The sequence below is a fragment of the Blennius ocellaris genome, assembly GCF_963422515.1.
Source record: "Blennius ocellaris genome assembly, chromosome: 4".
Lineage (NCBI taxonomy): Eukaryota > Metazoa > Chordata > Actinopteri > Blenniiformes > Blenniidae > Blennius > Blennius ocellaris.
This window is the reverse complement of record NC_137653.1, coordinates 4119168-4134150: the sequence shown is the minus strand read 5'-3', so window position 1 is coordinate 4134150 and position 14983 is coordinate 4119168. Positions and strand designations below refer to the sequence as shown.

The window sequence follows — 14983 nt, the reverse complement described above, 5'->3', positions numbered from 1 at the left end:
GCACCAGAGAGACAAACACCATATGCCAGTGTCGTGAGGGGTTCGTGGTGTGGGACCTCAATCAGTCCACTTGTAAGTGTGACATTGGATCTGGACTGAGTGAAAGCAAACAGTCTCCATTGGCAAGATGTTCAAAATGTGAAAAAGGATACTTCAGTTCAGAGATCGACAAACAATGTAAAAAATGGAAAAGGTGAGTACACTCCTCTTTACTAGTTTAACATTATATGCATGTTCATATTTTTTTTTTTAAAAAAGGTCATGATTGCCACCTGAACTCACGGCTCTGTCTCTCTCATTGTTCATCCGAAGCTGTAAATCAGCCGGGGTGCAAATGAATGGAACGGCAACCTCAGACGTCACCTGCGGTGCTGAGCCGAAGAGTGACTCTGGCGTTGCCACAACCACCACGCCGGCCAAAAGTGAGTCTCTCACAAGTTTGACAAACCATCGTCCACATGAGGGGGCCCGAACTCTGAATATGATCACCGTCCACGCCACCGCGCCTGCTCCGTGGCCGACCACTCAGAAGGAGGACACGCAGCCCATCCAACCCTCAAACACAGGAAACCGTAGTGGTAAAACATTTGCACCTGTCTCTTTAACACATCACACAATTTCAAAAAAAAAAAAAAAAAAAGGTCAACCATGACCTTTTTTGGTTGTGTTGTTTCTGCAGGTTGGACTTTTGTCATACTGGCAGTTGCCGGACTCCTGGTGATCCTGACTGCTGTCACCTGCAAGCTGCACATCATTCCCTGCTGGCAGAGGACAAAAACAGGCGGCTTACAAAGTATGCAGCAAGTAGAAACCACAAACCTCTGATGTATACCAATGTAAAACAAAAAATGCATCAAAAGTATTTTCTTTATTTTGTTATTAGGTTAATTTACCACAAAGGCTCACTCTACTTGAAATACAGAAGGCAATAATGACCTTTTGCCCAAAAAGCAACCTGTGCACCTTAAAAAAGTAGCAACACAATATTTCATCTAATTAAAAATAACAAAACAAAACTGTCGATTAAATTTAAACTACAATATTAAGTTATGTTCTCCCATCCTAATTAATATTCGAACTTATTTTGGACGTATATTTAAAAACTGTGCATGATTCTTAACGTGCATTCAACACTCTTTGCTGCGTTTGGGTCGTCTGGACAAAATCGGAAATTTTTTGACTAAAAAGGTTTGAAGCCTTGATCTAAACATCCATCAGATTTATTCCCCAGTTAACTTACCAAGCAAGTTTTGGGACGTTTGAAGGAGTCCGAGTACCTGGAGAACATGCAACTTCACACAGAAAGGTCCTGAATAAACAGACAAATAAACCAAAATGTGTGATTTGTGTACGCTCGTGTCGGCAGTCAAACAGTAAACGGAAGTATTTCCTACAACAATATTTTATTGCTTCAAACATCAAACATCTTAAACATGTTGAAGCAACACACAACATTACGTTTTGTTGATTTTCGTTGTGCTCATTTTCACCGACCATGCTTCAATTTCTGTTGGCAGCTAAAGATTCGACATGTCGGAGGCCCGTGGAGGAAAGTGGCAGCGAGTTGTCTCTCAAACAAAATCCAGAAGAGCCCTGAGCCCTAATGGACAACGTTCACGTTCTATGGGGAACTCTTCATATAACCAACATGCAAATCTTGTTTCAGTGATCTGACAAAGTGTTCCGGATGTCATATTTATGTACATGAGGTCAAATGAGGAATAATTCATTTGTATTTACAGACTCTCCTCTGCAGAGGATGTGGTTAGACTTTCATCTGTTGTGTTGCAATATAGTTGTCGGCAAAATAACAATAAATAGTAATAATAAAATGTTCATATCATACCTCACTTTTAAACTGAGAATTCATGAAGTGTTTTCTTTTTCTTTTCTTGTTCACCTGTTAAACACCTGAGAGTTGATATTACCCGATATCTTGAAAAAAAATATCTGTGCACATTTTGTTCTGGACATTTTTATATTATTCCTATGTATTTTTGGAGCCTGTCAAAAGTCTGAGAACTATACTATACTGTACAAATATATAGGTATAGGGAATTGCCATAGATCCTAAAGTTTTTTTTTCTTTTGTACTTGTGTGTTTTGCTCACTGACTTTATTCCACTGGTAAAAATGCCTGTGAGACAATCGACATGATTAAAAACATGCTTTCGGTGGTATGAGGAGGTGGGGGACTTCCCATATGGACTTAAATGTGCTGCCTTTTTTTTTTTGTTTTCTCCTACAGAGAAATGCTGTCTCGCATGCTTTTGTTGAGCCCTTTGGAAAGACTGACGTTGTAAATGTGAGGACTTTCATGCTGCTTATGCTTCACCGGAGGAGTTTCTTCTTGTTCAGTCGGTATTTTGTCCCCGGTACTCCTCCTCACTTCTGCTTCACGAACAAGGCAAAAACCGCAACAATCTCAGTACAGCTTTCAATTCAAGAAGGAGCACGGGGCTGTATTTGTTGAAAGGAAAATCAAAAGATTACGCATTGAATCATTAATATGTCAGCAACGTTTTGCTGATCAAAGTGAAGATGTTCGTGTCACTGAACCGATGAGTTTGAAGAGCGGAGACGGTTTGTGCAGATGTAAATGTCAGTCACCCAGGAAGCTGGTTTGTGGTTTCAAAGAAATACAGTGTGTGTACTCAGTTTATACAGGGTTGTATTAGAAGCAACTGACAGGAAATACCCTTTTTATTGTTTTTGTCATGTTTTTGTTTGTTTGTGTGTAATCTCATGTTTCTAATAAAGCTGCTGAAATTCTTTCTGGGGCTTTTGGCACTTTAGGTTACAACTTTGCATATCTATTAAGTAATAAACTAATTATTTTCCTGAATTATTCCTGCATTTACAGCAGTTTAAAATTTACACTTTTCTTTTCATTATATTTTATTATATAAACAGTTATGGTTCTGTGGCCTGACATAATAAATACATTATTAAACTGTACATGAGAGCCAGACATTTAGAAAAAAATGTTAACTGTATGTTAAAACTCTTTAAACAGTTTTAACCTGGTATTTGAACTGGATTAAACTAGATCTTGCATTTACCAAATCTTTAACGTCATGCATTCATCTTGTTTCTCATCCCCGGCATTTACCAAACCTACAAGCTGAGTGTTGACAAGTGTGTGTGGAAGTCAGGTCAAATTACACTTTAAACTCATATCCTAGGTCTGATGTGAGATCAAGACACAGCTCTCAATTAATCAATCTGTAAAATGTTCTTTTGGGAACTATAGAGCAGAACTATAACAAAACACAACATAAAAAAAAAATGGAATTTACAACAGGTTTGCATAAACACCACATGATGATTCATTACATGAGACAGTTACTCATCAAAGGGCAGAAGCCAAATGAGAAAACAGACACACACCTGCAATGTGTGTCCTCCTGCATCCTTTCTTTTTTCTTAATACAGTAATCATGTTGGGCTGGGGGGGCATTCTGCATTTAATTGGCACGTTTCACCACAGTTTCCTAGTCATCAGAAATGTATTTGAGGCTCGGCAGTCATTTTAAGTTGCTTGTATGTTGGTTTTCTCTCTGTTTTCTCCGTGATGGAGTGATGTCCTGTTCATTAGGTAGCCTCGGTTTACCCATATTCACCTGGGTTGGATAAGCTATTGTGTTTTTCACATGTTATATAATTCTATATTTATTTACTACTGGTTTATATTGTAGACAACATAGAAAGAATCTAATTGTATTGAGCAATTTTACTGCATGAATAACAACAAAAATGCTTTTGTTAGTGTGTATTAATTGCATAGTGCTATTTACTTAGAGATGTGCTTGATACTATGGCTTTAGCAGCAAATGCCACACTATAAAAGTCAATAAACTACCAAATTGCAGTGGCGAAGGATCAACGTGTGTCTTCCATACGCCACGTATCTCAACGTCACTGTCTGTGGCTTTATGATGACAATTCACCGCTGCGTTGGCTACGAGGCCCGTGCAAACACGTCTGTGTCAACGTCACGTCCAAAAAGAGGCTTTGAAAATGCAGCTGTGGTTGAATGTGGGAAGTGAAGCAGAATGCTCGGGGGTAATTAAAACTCCAAACCTCATGATGAACTTTATCACAGTACAGAGAAACTCGAGTACTTGGAACTTGAATTCAGTATCTTTTTGCACACCTTAACAAAGTTTAAATTTACCCAAAAAATAAGGACAATGTCGACATTATGTAATTTTTAGCCATGATTCTGGGTGTAAAAACTAGTGAAATGTCGGAAAAAAAAACAAAAACACGTCTAATATCTGCAGTGCATATCCTTTCTTTGAACCTTTTACAAAAAGTGATGCTTCCAAAGACACATAATCTACCGATTTATCCTTACATGCTACTCCACAAAGAGAAATACCACTGTTACTGACACTATGATTATCACAGTAAATAAAGAAAAAAAGGTTATTTTAACTAAAACATTTTATATGGTCACTTTTACACTTTTTCTCTGTTGGGCTGGTTTAGGCTTTCTGGGAAATGCTTCACACCAACTTTGTCTAAACACAACAAACACCATTTTGTAAAGAATTCTGGCCTCGCAGTGAGGATATCTTGGGGCTTTTCTGTGTGGACTTTGTTTACATCAGGCAACCATGCCGGAGTTTCCACAAATAGTCCAAAAAGGATAGGTGACTCTAAATTGGCCGTAGCTTTCTTTCAGAGCTTTCTCTCGGAGTCTGTGCTGTGGTTTTTTTTTTTTTTTTTACTATACAGAGGAGGACGAGAGTAGTGGTAAAGATAAAGAGCCTTGCTCATTAACCCACAATGGTGATCCAACAGTGGGATTTGCCCCAGCAAACTATATGGCAGAAACTCATGAGTTACTTCTCTTACTTACAGGCCACAACGACCCTAAACTGAACAGAACAATATAGAGGTATAGAAGTTGACTTCTTTCATTTGTTCTGATAATTTTGCATAAAAATGAGGCATCAAATGTAGTTAGAAGAGTCATAATATGAATATAACTGTAATTTGTGATAAAAAAAAAAAAAAAACCTCCCACTCCCTTCGTGCGGTTCATTGTTCAGTGGTGATCTTTCACTTCCTGAGTAAATGTTCTTACACATGCACACCCCTCATGCTCTGACGTGAGCAAACAGGCGACATAAAACCTCTGAGTGCGAACCACAAAACAAAACACTGGTCATGATGTCTTGCCGGAACGCTCCTGTGGCAAATGTGCCCGTATGTGTTCTGACCTTTTGGATTATGGGACTCGTCAGTGGCTGTGGAGTCAACCAGATAGAAGACAATGGAGTATGCTGTGACATGTGTCGGCCTGGTAAAACAAACTAAAAACGATAATAGAATTGTCTTATGCCTGATATTGATTTTAGATATTGTTTCATGTGTTCACGGCATTGGTGACAGTTTGTACTGAATGTATTTCCTAAATGATCTGAAAATAGAAACCGATTTACACCGTTTCTCTTTTTAAAGGTACTTATTTGAAGGAATTCTGCTCTCGAGGTCAGAAAACCATTTGTGACCCCTGTGGACCAGGATTCTTCTCAGATAAGTACCACAATTTGGACAGATGTGAAGAATGCCAGTCGTGTCAGCAAGGTAACACACATCTGAGATGCTAACAATTGCATTCCGCTCAGCGGATGAAGTCCTGTGGTGAAACATTTTCGTCTGTCCACACAGTATATGCCGAGAACTGCACAAAGACCACAAATGCAGAGTGTGCTTGTCGGTCCAGTTTCCTGTGCTCCAACAGCAAATGTTCAGAGTGCGAGGAAAACAAATGCGTCACAGGATATACACCAAAGAAGGGTGAGTTTGAAGAATAAGTTGTGGTGTTACTTTCAGAGGTTTTCAGTATTTTAATATTGCTCGTGGAAATAAATGGTGAGTCAGATCCAATTAGCTGCAACAAATACAGGTCAAATTTTCTACAAGTCTGTCCGTCCATCCTCATCTCCATTCATCTATCTATCTTTGCAGTAATTTCCCAAAATGGATGGTTGGAAAAATATTCGTACGAGTGTGAGCCTTCATGCACTGGAAATACTTTTTTCGATGCAGCTGCGGGCAGCTGCAAACCTCGGACAGAGTAAGATCCATTAGAACGAGATCAGTCACGACGACTGAGTGAAATATTGAGTGTGAGCGTAATATTGTGAAGTAAGAGTGAAATATAGACATACCGAATAACAGCAGCCTGAATGATTTGGGTTCACCAGGTGCAGTGAACTTGGACTCGCTGAATGGTTCCCGGGGAACGAAACTCACAACTCGGTTTGTGAAAAACCCGGTATGTATGGGTCACAACCAAACGTATGGCCAGAAACCGCATTTAGCTATATTTACAGCAAAGCCGTCCTGATTCCGCCCGCCACGCTTGATGGCAACATAACTGAATAAGCAAAAATGTGATTTGCCTTTTTAACAGAGACACAGCGAGGAGATCGAGACTCGGTTCACACCTTTCTTGGTCTCGGATGTATTTTCTTGTCTGTCACCTTCTTGCTGTTTCTGTCATACCAGGGTGTGAAGAAGCTGAGAAAGCACAGAGCAAGTAAGTAAGCCCATTGGAAAAAAAAACAAGAAACTAAAACACTTTTGTCATTGTCACTTCTGCTCGTTTTCACACTCTTCACCCAACTGCACTTTCAGTGGTTACGAATCAAGTCATTTCATTTATTCAACAAGCTGCTTTATCATCAGTACAGTGGAGATAAAGTAGTGGTGCAGTAGAGTGCCACTAAGCACCGTGTTGTCAGGTAAAATGCTCCATGTTCACACAATCAACAGCCACAGTCATTCTTCCCTTCAATTTCCAAGGTCCTTATTTGCACTGATGTTGAGCAGGGCTCCTTTATATTGAGAGGTGTTTCTAATCTTGGCCATCCCATAGTCAGAAAATTTGAAAATCCCCTCAGTATCTCACATTACGGCAAAAGATAAGGCTATAGAATTGGAGAGTGCCTGTTGTTTTCTTATCATGAGGTTAAATTGTGTGGCGCTGCTGCGAAGGCCGTTGATTTTTATCTCTGTCTGCTGTAGATAAAGTCTCCACGGTAGGGTTTGCTGCAGCCGCCGACGACTTTCAGCTGTCAAAGGAGGAATGTGGACACCTGTTCATCGTCCAAAATGAATCTGAAGACAGCAAGAGTGTTTACTGAGCAGCTCAGGATGACATGATGAGTGTGCCAGTTAAAATGACTGTAACCGCATTGATGTAGTTCGTCAGACTCTGGGTGCCACTGCTGCGGTGGCAACCGCTGGCGTCTCTCAGAAAGACAGTCTGGGGTTGATTTCTGCCGGCGGTCCTCCGTGTGCCCGTGTGGGTTCTCGTCAGATACTCAACTTTTCTTAAACAATCCAATGTATTTGTTTCATTGGTGACGACGGTGGCTGGAGTAGTAGTGCAAGCCTCTGAGTTGGTCTTATGATTCATTGAACTCTTCTCCAAGTGTTGGATTCCAGACCCTCGGAGCCCAGTCCGGATAAAAGGATGAACCAATCTGTCGATGGTGTGTTGTCTTTTTAAAGAAAAATGTTTTATATATTTATGTTTTATCTCAGCATGCATGTAAATGGAAAAGTTCTTGACGGGGGCCCGACCGGTGTGGACTTTTTTGGGATCCGATGCCAATTCCAGCGTTAGGGAACAAAAAATTCTGAAAACCGATATATTGGTCGGTTACATTTTTTAGTGCCGGGGTGACGTGATGACGTTAACTGGTAATGACGTGCGTCGATGCGTCACACTAAAGATGGTCACGTCTGGCCAATGTCACGGCAGAGATAAGAGGATGGACGCCTGCAAACAATCGTTTACCCTCGGCTTTCCACTGTTCACTACCTCACTCTGCAATGGGGGTGACAGGAGCACGACATGAAAGGATTTGGAGTTGGAGTGTCCTCTACTGGATACGTGACACAAGTACATCAGAAAAATGTCCACACTTAATTTTTTTAGTGAAAATTAATTGTCAAAATGTGCCAGCATTTGGCCGATTAACTATTATTTTCTAATGGCTCTAATCGACCAAATAAATCTGTTGGCCAATTAATCGGTTGGGCCCTTCTATAAATGTGTGATACGACGGCGTTCACAGTTTAACATCCACTCGGTGGGATGGAGATTACACAAGGTGTTTACATCCTAAAGTGCTATAGATTCTGTTACAGCAGAGCTACTAATCCACCCAGACCTCTCAGGTTGCCAGTTTGGAGAATGCTTCCTGAAAACAGGGTATCAGCTTAATATAGGAAAGACTGTACTTTTTTTTAATGCAACAAATGTTTGGACAAAGATCCCTGAAAACTGTGATACCACTGCAACTCGAAGCTCTGCTACAGTAAAACAACTATTTAAAGTTTTAGTGTTTCCAAAGGTCCTACCTCTATTTTCTGGAGTTATTTAATAGCAATTGTAAAATACATTTTATTCAATTAACTGTGCCTATTGTCTCGCCTTCAGAAACAACCAACAAAACAAAATGCTGCTCATATGTCAGTAACAGGTTTCTGAAAAGTCAAAGCTACAAACCGGTTAATAGAAGATACTGAACTGGGTATAGTGTGGATGAAGCCACATCCCATTAATTACAAGGCAAGTTTCATCCAGACTTTATTATTTGATAATCTAATTTTACCTTACTCTATAGAGGAATTTAAAAAAGAGAAAATTTCTCGTTTCAAATGAAATTATAGATTCATATTAGTTGATGAAATCATGTATTTGTTTGTTTGTGGTTTTGTGTGCTAAATCACAAGTGCTTTACCGAGAAGTTTATTCAATTGCTTTGAGAAAAAACCCCAACTCATCCTAATATCAATAACCTAAAGTGCCATTTCTTTTGAGTGAAATCCGATATACTGGAATTTACTTTATTCTTATTTATTATCTAGTCTCTGAGTTACTTGATATGATAATTGCAAATCTTGAACAATAATGAAAATAAAGAAATGTGTTTGTGTGAAATTCTTTGTGACAATCTTTTTTTAAACTCTTTTTTTTTGTTGTATATTTTGTTTACAATGACAATAAAATGTAATTCCACTCTTTTGACATGTTTTGAGCCCATATTTTGTCAGGGGGTGCAGCGTGTGTGTACACTTGGATACAGCTTATTTATTGTGTGCATATATTACAGATTGTTTTCTTTTGCATCGACGTATTTCGGAACGTATATGTTTTGTTTTGACACATCTGGAATGAATAAACTATCAATTAATGAAACAATTTTTTTATATATATTTTTAAATCAAATAAAAATTCCTGGTTACATCATTTCATTGTCAGTCAAGCCTTTGTGCCAAAAGCACGTGTTTCAGCCAGTGGGTGCAATTCCCCAAACCGTCCAGTCGGGGCGCTGCGGCGCACCGCACGGCTGACCGGTCATATGACCGGCTGGCTGTCCCACTTCCCCTCTTCCTCGCCGGGCAACGCCACATCTGACAGAGAGGGAGAAACAGACGCGAAGCCCGAGATGCTGGCGCTAATAAACCGGCTTCTGGACTGGTTCAAGTCCCTGTTTTGGAAGGAGGAGATGGAGCTGACGCTGGTTGGCCTGCAGTACTCGGGGAAAACGACATTTGTAAACGTGATCGCTGTAAGTCTTCGCCGGCTGCTCGCCGCCGGGGCTAACGCCGCGCTGTTAGCCGCTGAAGAGCTAATAATGGGGGAGACGGTAACGAGGTGGGGGTGGTGGTGGTGGTGGCGAGGGGTGACTCACACTGTCTGGTACACGATGTGTCGCAGCATCCAGAAAACACACCTGCAGCAGGTCGTCAGCTCAGCTCACCGCGTCTCGGTTGTGATTGTTTGGCACGAGCGGTAAACAGTCAGGTAATCCAGACGGCCGTCTAATCGCACGCCGGCGGCACGTTAGGAAACAGGTGAAGGACAAAAGCAGACATTCGCTCCCAGACATTCACAGGTTGGGGTCCGGGTTACACTGCGTGGAGTTTGCGTGTTCTCCCTTCGCTTCCATGCGCTTTGACCCGGTTCTGTTGTTTCCTCACACAATCCAAAGACATGCATTTGAGAATGACTGATATTCCTAAATTGCTTTCGCACAATTCCAGCTGGGATTGGCTCCAGCCACTTGCTCAAGTGGACAAAACGATATGACTTCTTCCCACACACAACTTATTTAAAGCAGCTGAGAATTGTCATCTGAATGCAGGTAGTCAATTGGAGTTGACTAGAAATGCTAATGGTGCAGACCAGGGCAATACAAGACTGGAGGCCCACACCTGGCCCTTTGGATGTGCATGACTGGTCCCCAGTGTGTCACTAGGTAGAAAAGTAAATAGTAATAGTAAATCTGTAAAAAAAAAAAATACACAACACGAGTAACAGAATTGCAATTACAAGGCGAAAGACAGAGAAAATGTGACACAGAGCAACAGTAGCTGATAAGATAGTGATAAACTGCTTTATATCATGATATAATCTTCTTATTGAGTGAAACTCAAGTCGGCAAATGTCCATTGACCCTTGGGATAAATTTGTTTCCCAACCCCTGTAATAGACTAACGCCTTCTTCGTTTTGTTTGGTTAATTACAAGCATTAGTAGGAGATATTACTTGAGCTACTTTAGTTGCATATTGTGATAAAGGTGAAGAGATGGATATCACCTTCACTTTGCTGGGCAGCTTGTGTTTCTCAATAAACTGCTGCTTTGGAGTGGAGCAATCTCCATCTTCAACGACAAGAATTACAAAGACGCATTGTGAAAAACACTTCCCTTATTGCTGGTTTTTCTCATAGTTGACACACGTTCTGCTCCCCCATAGTCAAAACTTTCCAAGAACTGCGCTTCATTTGACATGGTATATTTTAGCAATGAAATGCTAAACACACTGATCATTTAGAATCTTGGGACTTTTTTGAGTCAATGTGATTCTAGAATTACATAATTTGCAACTCATTTATATGATAAAAGTAATAAAACAGGCGGAGGATGGAAGAAGCAAAGCCTATAAATCACACCAACACATTTGCGATGCAGAGTAGACCTCGGCTACAAATGTGAACTCTGTTTACTTAAAGACAAAAGAAAGATCCAAAGAGTTACCAGTATATAAAGAGGTGCACAAGGAAGTTTGTCAAGAATGTTTTAGAACTTTTGAATCATGACGACAGAATCCATTGTGGTCAGCTGTTGCTTTTTTACTTGTTGCATCACATTTACAAATGAGGTCTGAGTTTCAGTTGATATAAGCAACTTGTATATTGTCAAAAATAATGTAACTTCTTAAAATCAATTTTCAATTCAATTTAGTATTTTAATGCGAGCTGGCTTCAGGATAATGACACTGGTATTTCTGATGTTTTTGAAACTATCATGGATTAGCTGTTGATGGAATTAAATTCTAATCTGCCCAGGTCAAGCAGTTTGGGTTAATTATTCAAATGAGCATTACTTTAGCACAGTAGACAAAATCGGTGTGTTTATGCCACGCAGTCGATCCTTCTCCATGAACAAACACAGCAGGATCAAATCATTAGTGAGGAGTTTGAATGCCGACTCTCTAAAAGAAGAAATATTGCGTTGGTGAAATCGGATTTCCCAACAGACGAGGCGTCGATGAACACGAGTTCTGTGGGAGAGAGAAGTTGGTCTCGGCGTTGGGACACAAGTCCTCCCTGCACACGGAAGAGAAGGAATCTGTCCTCGCTGCCAAACACACACAGAGTTTTGGCAACACGAATGGTTGTGCAGTGGGCAGTTCCTCCTTCCTCGGTCATGAGACCGCCGCACTCATTTCCACTTCGTCAGGTGACTCCAGCCAGTCATGTGCTGTGAAATGTGTGTAAACCACACAGAGCAGGTTTACAGAGGGAGAGACACATTGGTCAGTTTTATTCTGTCTGCGTTTGATGATTTTAATTTAAAATGAGCCTTTCTTCTCTTTTATTTTCACAGCTTTAGAGTGAGTGACATACTTTAAACTCGTGTGTTAATCTCATTTTAAGCAATAACATTTCCCTGAAAATATTTTGATTGAGTCCAAATCAAACCTGAGATACTCTGCTTTAAATTTAATAAAAACATTTTTTTTAAATCTTAGGATAATGCTAAACCTTCATATTAAATGTTCACTTTATTTTTCACCTTTTTTCTATTTACTTTTAGTTGAAGTTTGTTTAAGTATAGAATAACTGTACATTATCTAAACTATAGAAGTGCCAGGAAACTCATTGAGCAGTTTGTAGTTTTCCTTTATGAAAAAACTGATTTCTCAGTTTTAGGCTCATTTATACTGTAATATGAATCTATTATTCAGCCGCATGACCAGTTATAAATACGTTTGTCTCTGTTACTGTGCTGAAACGTACATGATAATGTGCTATGAATGTTTCCTAAGTACATTATAGATTGTCTCTTGAATCTACAGGCTTAGTGATCATGTAAAGATGCACTTTGTAATAAAATGGAGCTGAAAGTTGTTTTTATTTTGGCAAATGAGCACCTCTGTTTTCTAAGAAGACATTTGTGTGTTTCCAGTCGGGGCATTTCAGTGAAGACATGATCCCTACAGTCGGGTTCAACATGAGGAAGGTCACTAAAGGAAACGTCACCATCAAGGTTTGATTTGAGTTTATTAATCACTGGACACTTTAGATCCGTTATATACATGACCTTTATTGATGGTCACCCCCCCCCCCCCCCCCAGATCTGGGACATTGGAGGACAGCCAAGATTCAGGAGCATGTGGGAGCGGTACTGTCGGGGAGTAAATGCGATCGTGTGAGTTTATATGACACCTACCTTTTTCGAAACGTGTCAAATGTACGAGATGGAATCTCAAGAAAAATAACGCTACGAACTCATAATTATCAATTCCTTTGCAGGTACATGGTTGACGCAGCGGATCGAGAAAAGGTGGAGGCATCGAGAAATGAGCTACATAATTTATTAGACAAACCGCAGTTACAAGGAATTCCAGTGAGTGTCTCCACTGGAGCGTTGAGAATCTCTGGTTTTGTCCTGCGCACCTGCAGTTTCTAAAGTAATTTTGTTTTTATAGATTTTGGTTCTCGGTAACAAAAGGGATCTCCCCACTGCTCTCGATGAAAAGCAGCTGATTGAGAAAATGTAAGTCTGAATCAACTCTTATTTAAATATTCTGTAGATTATTTGATATGAGAAGAGTACTTGTTTTTTTATTAACATGACATTTGCAACCTCAATAACCCCCTCTACTGTTGATCTGAGAGCTGTGCTCATACCTTTAACCCACAGTGAATAGAATCGATCATGATATTGATACATTACTCATTGATTGGTTTATGCACTTGTTTTGCACTCATTTTATTTTCTTTTTAGGAATCTGGCAGCTATTCAGGACAGAGAGATATGCTGCTACTCCATTTCCTGCAAAGAGAAAGACAATATTGGCAAGTGGCATTTAAATTTTTTTTTTTAAATCACATTTATGTATAGTTTGTGGCTGTTAATTTTTTTTTTTTTACTTTGAATGCTTTTCTCAACTCAAGCTGTTCTGCCAATATGCGTATGAGTAGCTAAAATGTTAATGAGTAAAAAGGTTTGAAAAATAAAACCAACATCATTTCATCCAATTGTATAAGAAATGATTGTGATTCTCGTACTGACACACATGTCATGTTTCTTTGACTTCAGATATCACACTTCAGTGGCTCATCCAGCATTCAAAATCCCGCCGGAGCTGAAAATACAGGAGTGTTTTTTTGTTTTTTTTTCCAGCTGTATTTGCCATGTTACTGTCACGTCACACCCTCTTCACTCTTCTCTGGTGTACCTCACGTGCTGCACTCTTCTATTTGTGTCACTCAAATCTGGTATCCCTTCTCTTCACTCTTGTGATTTAGTCTTAAAGTCCCGATAATGCACTACTTCAAGACTCTTGTACCAAATTTAAACTATGTAATCGGCATTATACTTCTTTGTGAAGCTTTGCATTAACTTGGAGGAAGAAACTACTTTCAGATCTCCCTTTTTTTTAATATTCAGGCATTATCTGGTTTTATACTGCCCAGTTCTTTGGAACAGTTATTAGACGTACAATACCGCCCCCTTGTGGGAGAGTTTGTGTCAAACAGGCCCCATGATAACAAATGTTCCCCAAACATGAGCCAGCTGCCGCTGATGTGAACATGCAGGTTTTCAATGTTCTGTCAAGCTCCGAACTCCGATTCTCTTCGACTGTCACTCTTTGCTCGATCAGGTTCTTTCCCTTCTTTCAAAGACGTGTTTTAGAAAATTGTGGATTTTGACAAAGTCAATTTAAGCAGGTCTGTATAAATATCGAGCTAGTATAATTTTTACCGATGTGGGACGTGTGTATATGAATATATGATTCTATTTAAAAGTCTGAATGTACAAAAAAGTAAAAAAAAAAACTGTTTGGGGATGTGCGGATCATAGTGGCCTCCGTTTGTAAGTAGCCTCCGTGGAATGATGTCGTTTGTTTTGCTGCCTCAAAGCTGAGAGAGTGGCAGAATTTAAAGTGCCTTGTGCAGCGTCTCTCACCTCTGAAGCAAGGCAGCATGCAACGTGTGCCTACCTGGGTAGAGAGAAAGGAAAAAAAAACACAAAGTCTGTATATTAAAAAAAAATTAAAAGGCATGCTTTTTAATTGAAAATGTTGAGTATTTGCCTTCCTTGCCACTGCATCATTCTGTATTATTTTGCACAATGTAGTAAACATTGAGGTAGGAGTGTGTCATGCTAGTGAAGACCTGGCTGATTTGACCTCTGCAGAGCAGTAGTGAGGTTAGCAACAGGACGTTTGACTCTGGTCCGCCTGTATACACCCACAGTCCTGATAAGAACCTTTATCGGACAGAGGGAATGCACCTGTACAGGTTTTTAAATATTCCCGGCATGAAGGCACGGAAACTTCCTGAAGTAAGATGAAAGGTTTGTTTCAGAGGCTACATGTTGTAGTCGCACAAACTCTGCTGCAGGTGATCTGACATGTCTGGAGATGTATCCCACT

The 14983-nt window shown here is 39.9% G+C and overlaps 2 protein-coding genes across 2 annotated transcripts; both read left to right on the top strand.

The window, feature by feature from the left end:
* The first annotated feature begins 5186 nt into the window (after nt 1–5186).
* On the top strand, nt 5187–9166 carry tnfrsf18 (tumor necrosis factor receptor superfamily, member 18). Its single transcript, XM_080494676.1, has 7 exons — nt 5187–5314; nt 5473–5598; nt 5683–5811; nt 5983–6091; nt 6222–6292; nt 6431–6556; nt 7045–9166. Exons 1-7 carry the CDS (start codon nt 5242–5244, stop codon nt 7161–7163), a joined length of 753 nt encoding a protein of 250 aa, XP_080350802.1. The 5' UTR covers nt 5187–5241; the 3' UTR covers nt 7164–9166.
* A 276-nt stretch (nt 9167–9442) lies between these two features.
* Nucleotides 9443–14579, top strand: arl8ba (ADP-ribosylation factor-like 8Ba). The gene is made up of 7 exons (XM_080495748.1): nt 9443–9602; nt 12508–12588; nt 12677–12750; nt 12855–12948; nt 13031–13098; nt 13330–13400; nt 13645–14579. The coding sequence occupies exons 1-7, from the start codon at nt 9480–9482 to the stop codon at nt 13692–13694; spliced, it is 561 nt and encodes a 186-aa protein (XP_080351874.1). The 5' UTR covers nt 9443–9479; the 3' UTR covers nt 13695–14579.
* The last annotated feature ends 404 nt before the right edge of the window (nt 14580–14983 follow it).

Coding starts and splice junctions, on each gene's coding strand:
- tnfrsf18 (XM_080494676.1), top strand. CDS start 5,242: ATGGGACTCGTCAGTGGCTGTGGAGTCAACCAGATAGAAGACAATGGA. Junction 5,812..5,982: donor AGGATATACACCAAAGAAGG/GTGAGTTTGAAG, acceptor CTATCTTTGCAG/TAATTTCCCAAAATGGATGG. Junction 6,557..7,044: donor GCTGAGAAAGCACAGAGCAA/GTAAGTAAGCCC, acceptor TGTCTGCTGTAG/ATAAAGTCTCCACGGTAGGG.
- arl8ba (XM_080495748.1), top strand. CDS start 9,480: ATGCTGGCGCTAATAAACCGGCTTCTGGACTGGTTCAAGTCCCTGTTT. Junction 12,751..12,854: donor CGGGGAGTAAATGCGATCGT/GTGAGTTTATAT, acceptor ATTCCTTTGCAG/GTACATGGTTGACGCAGCGG. Junction 13,099..13,329: donor AAGCAGCTGATTGAGAAAAT/GTAAGTCTGAAT, acceptor TTTTCTTTTTAG/GAATCTGGCAGCTATTCAGG.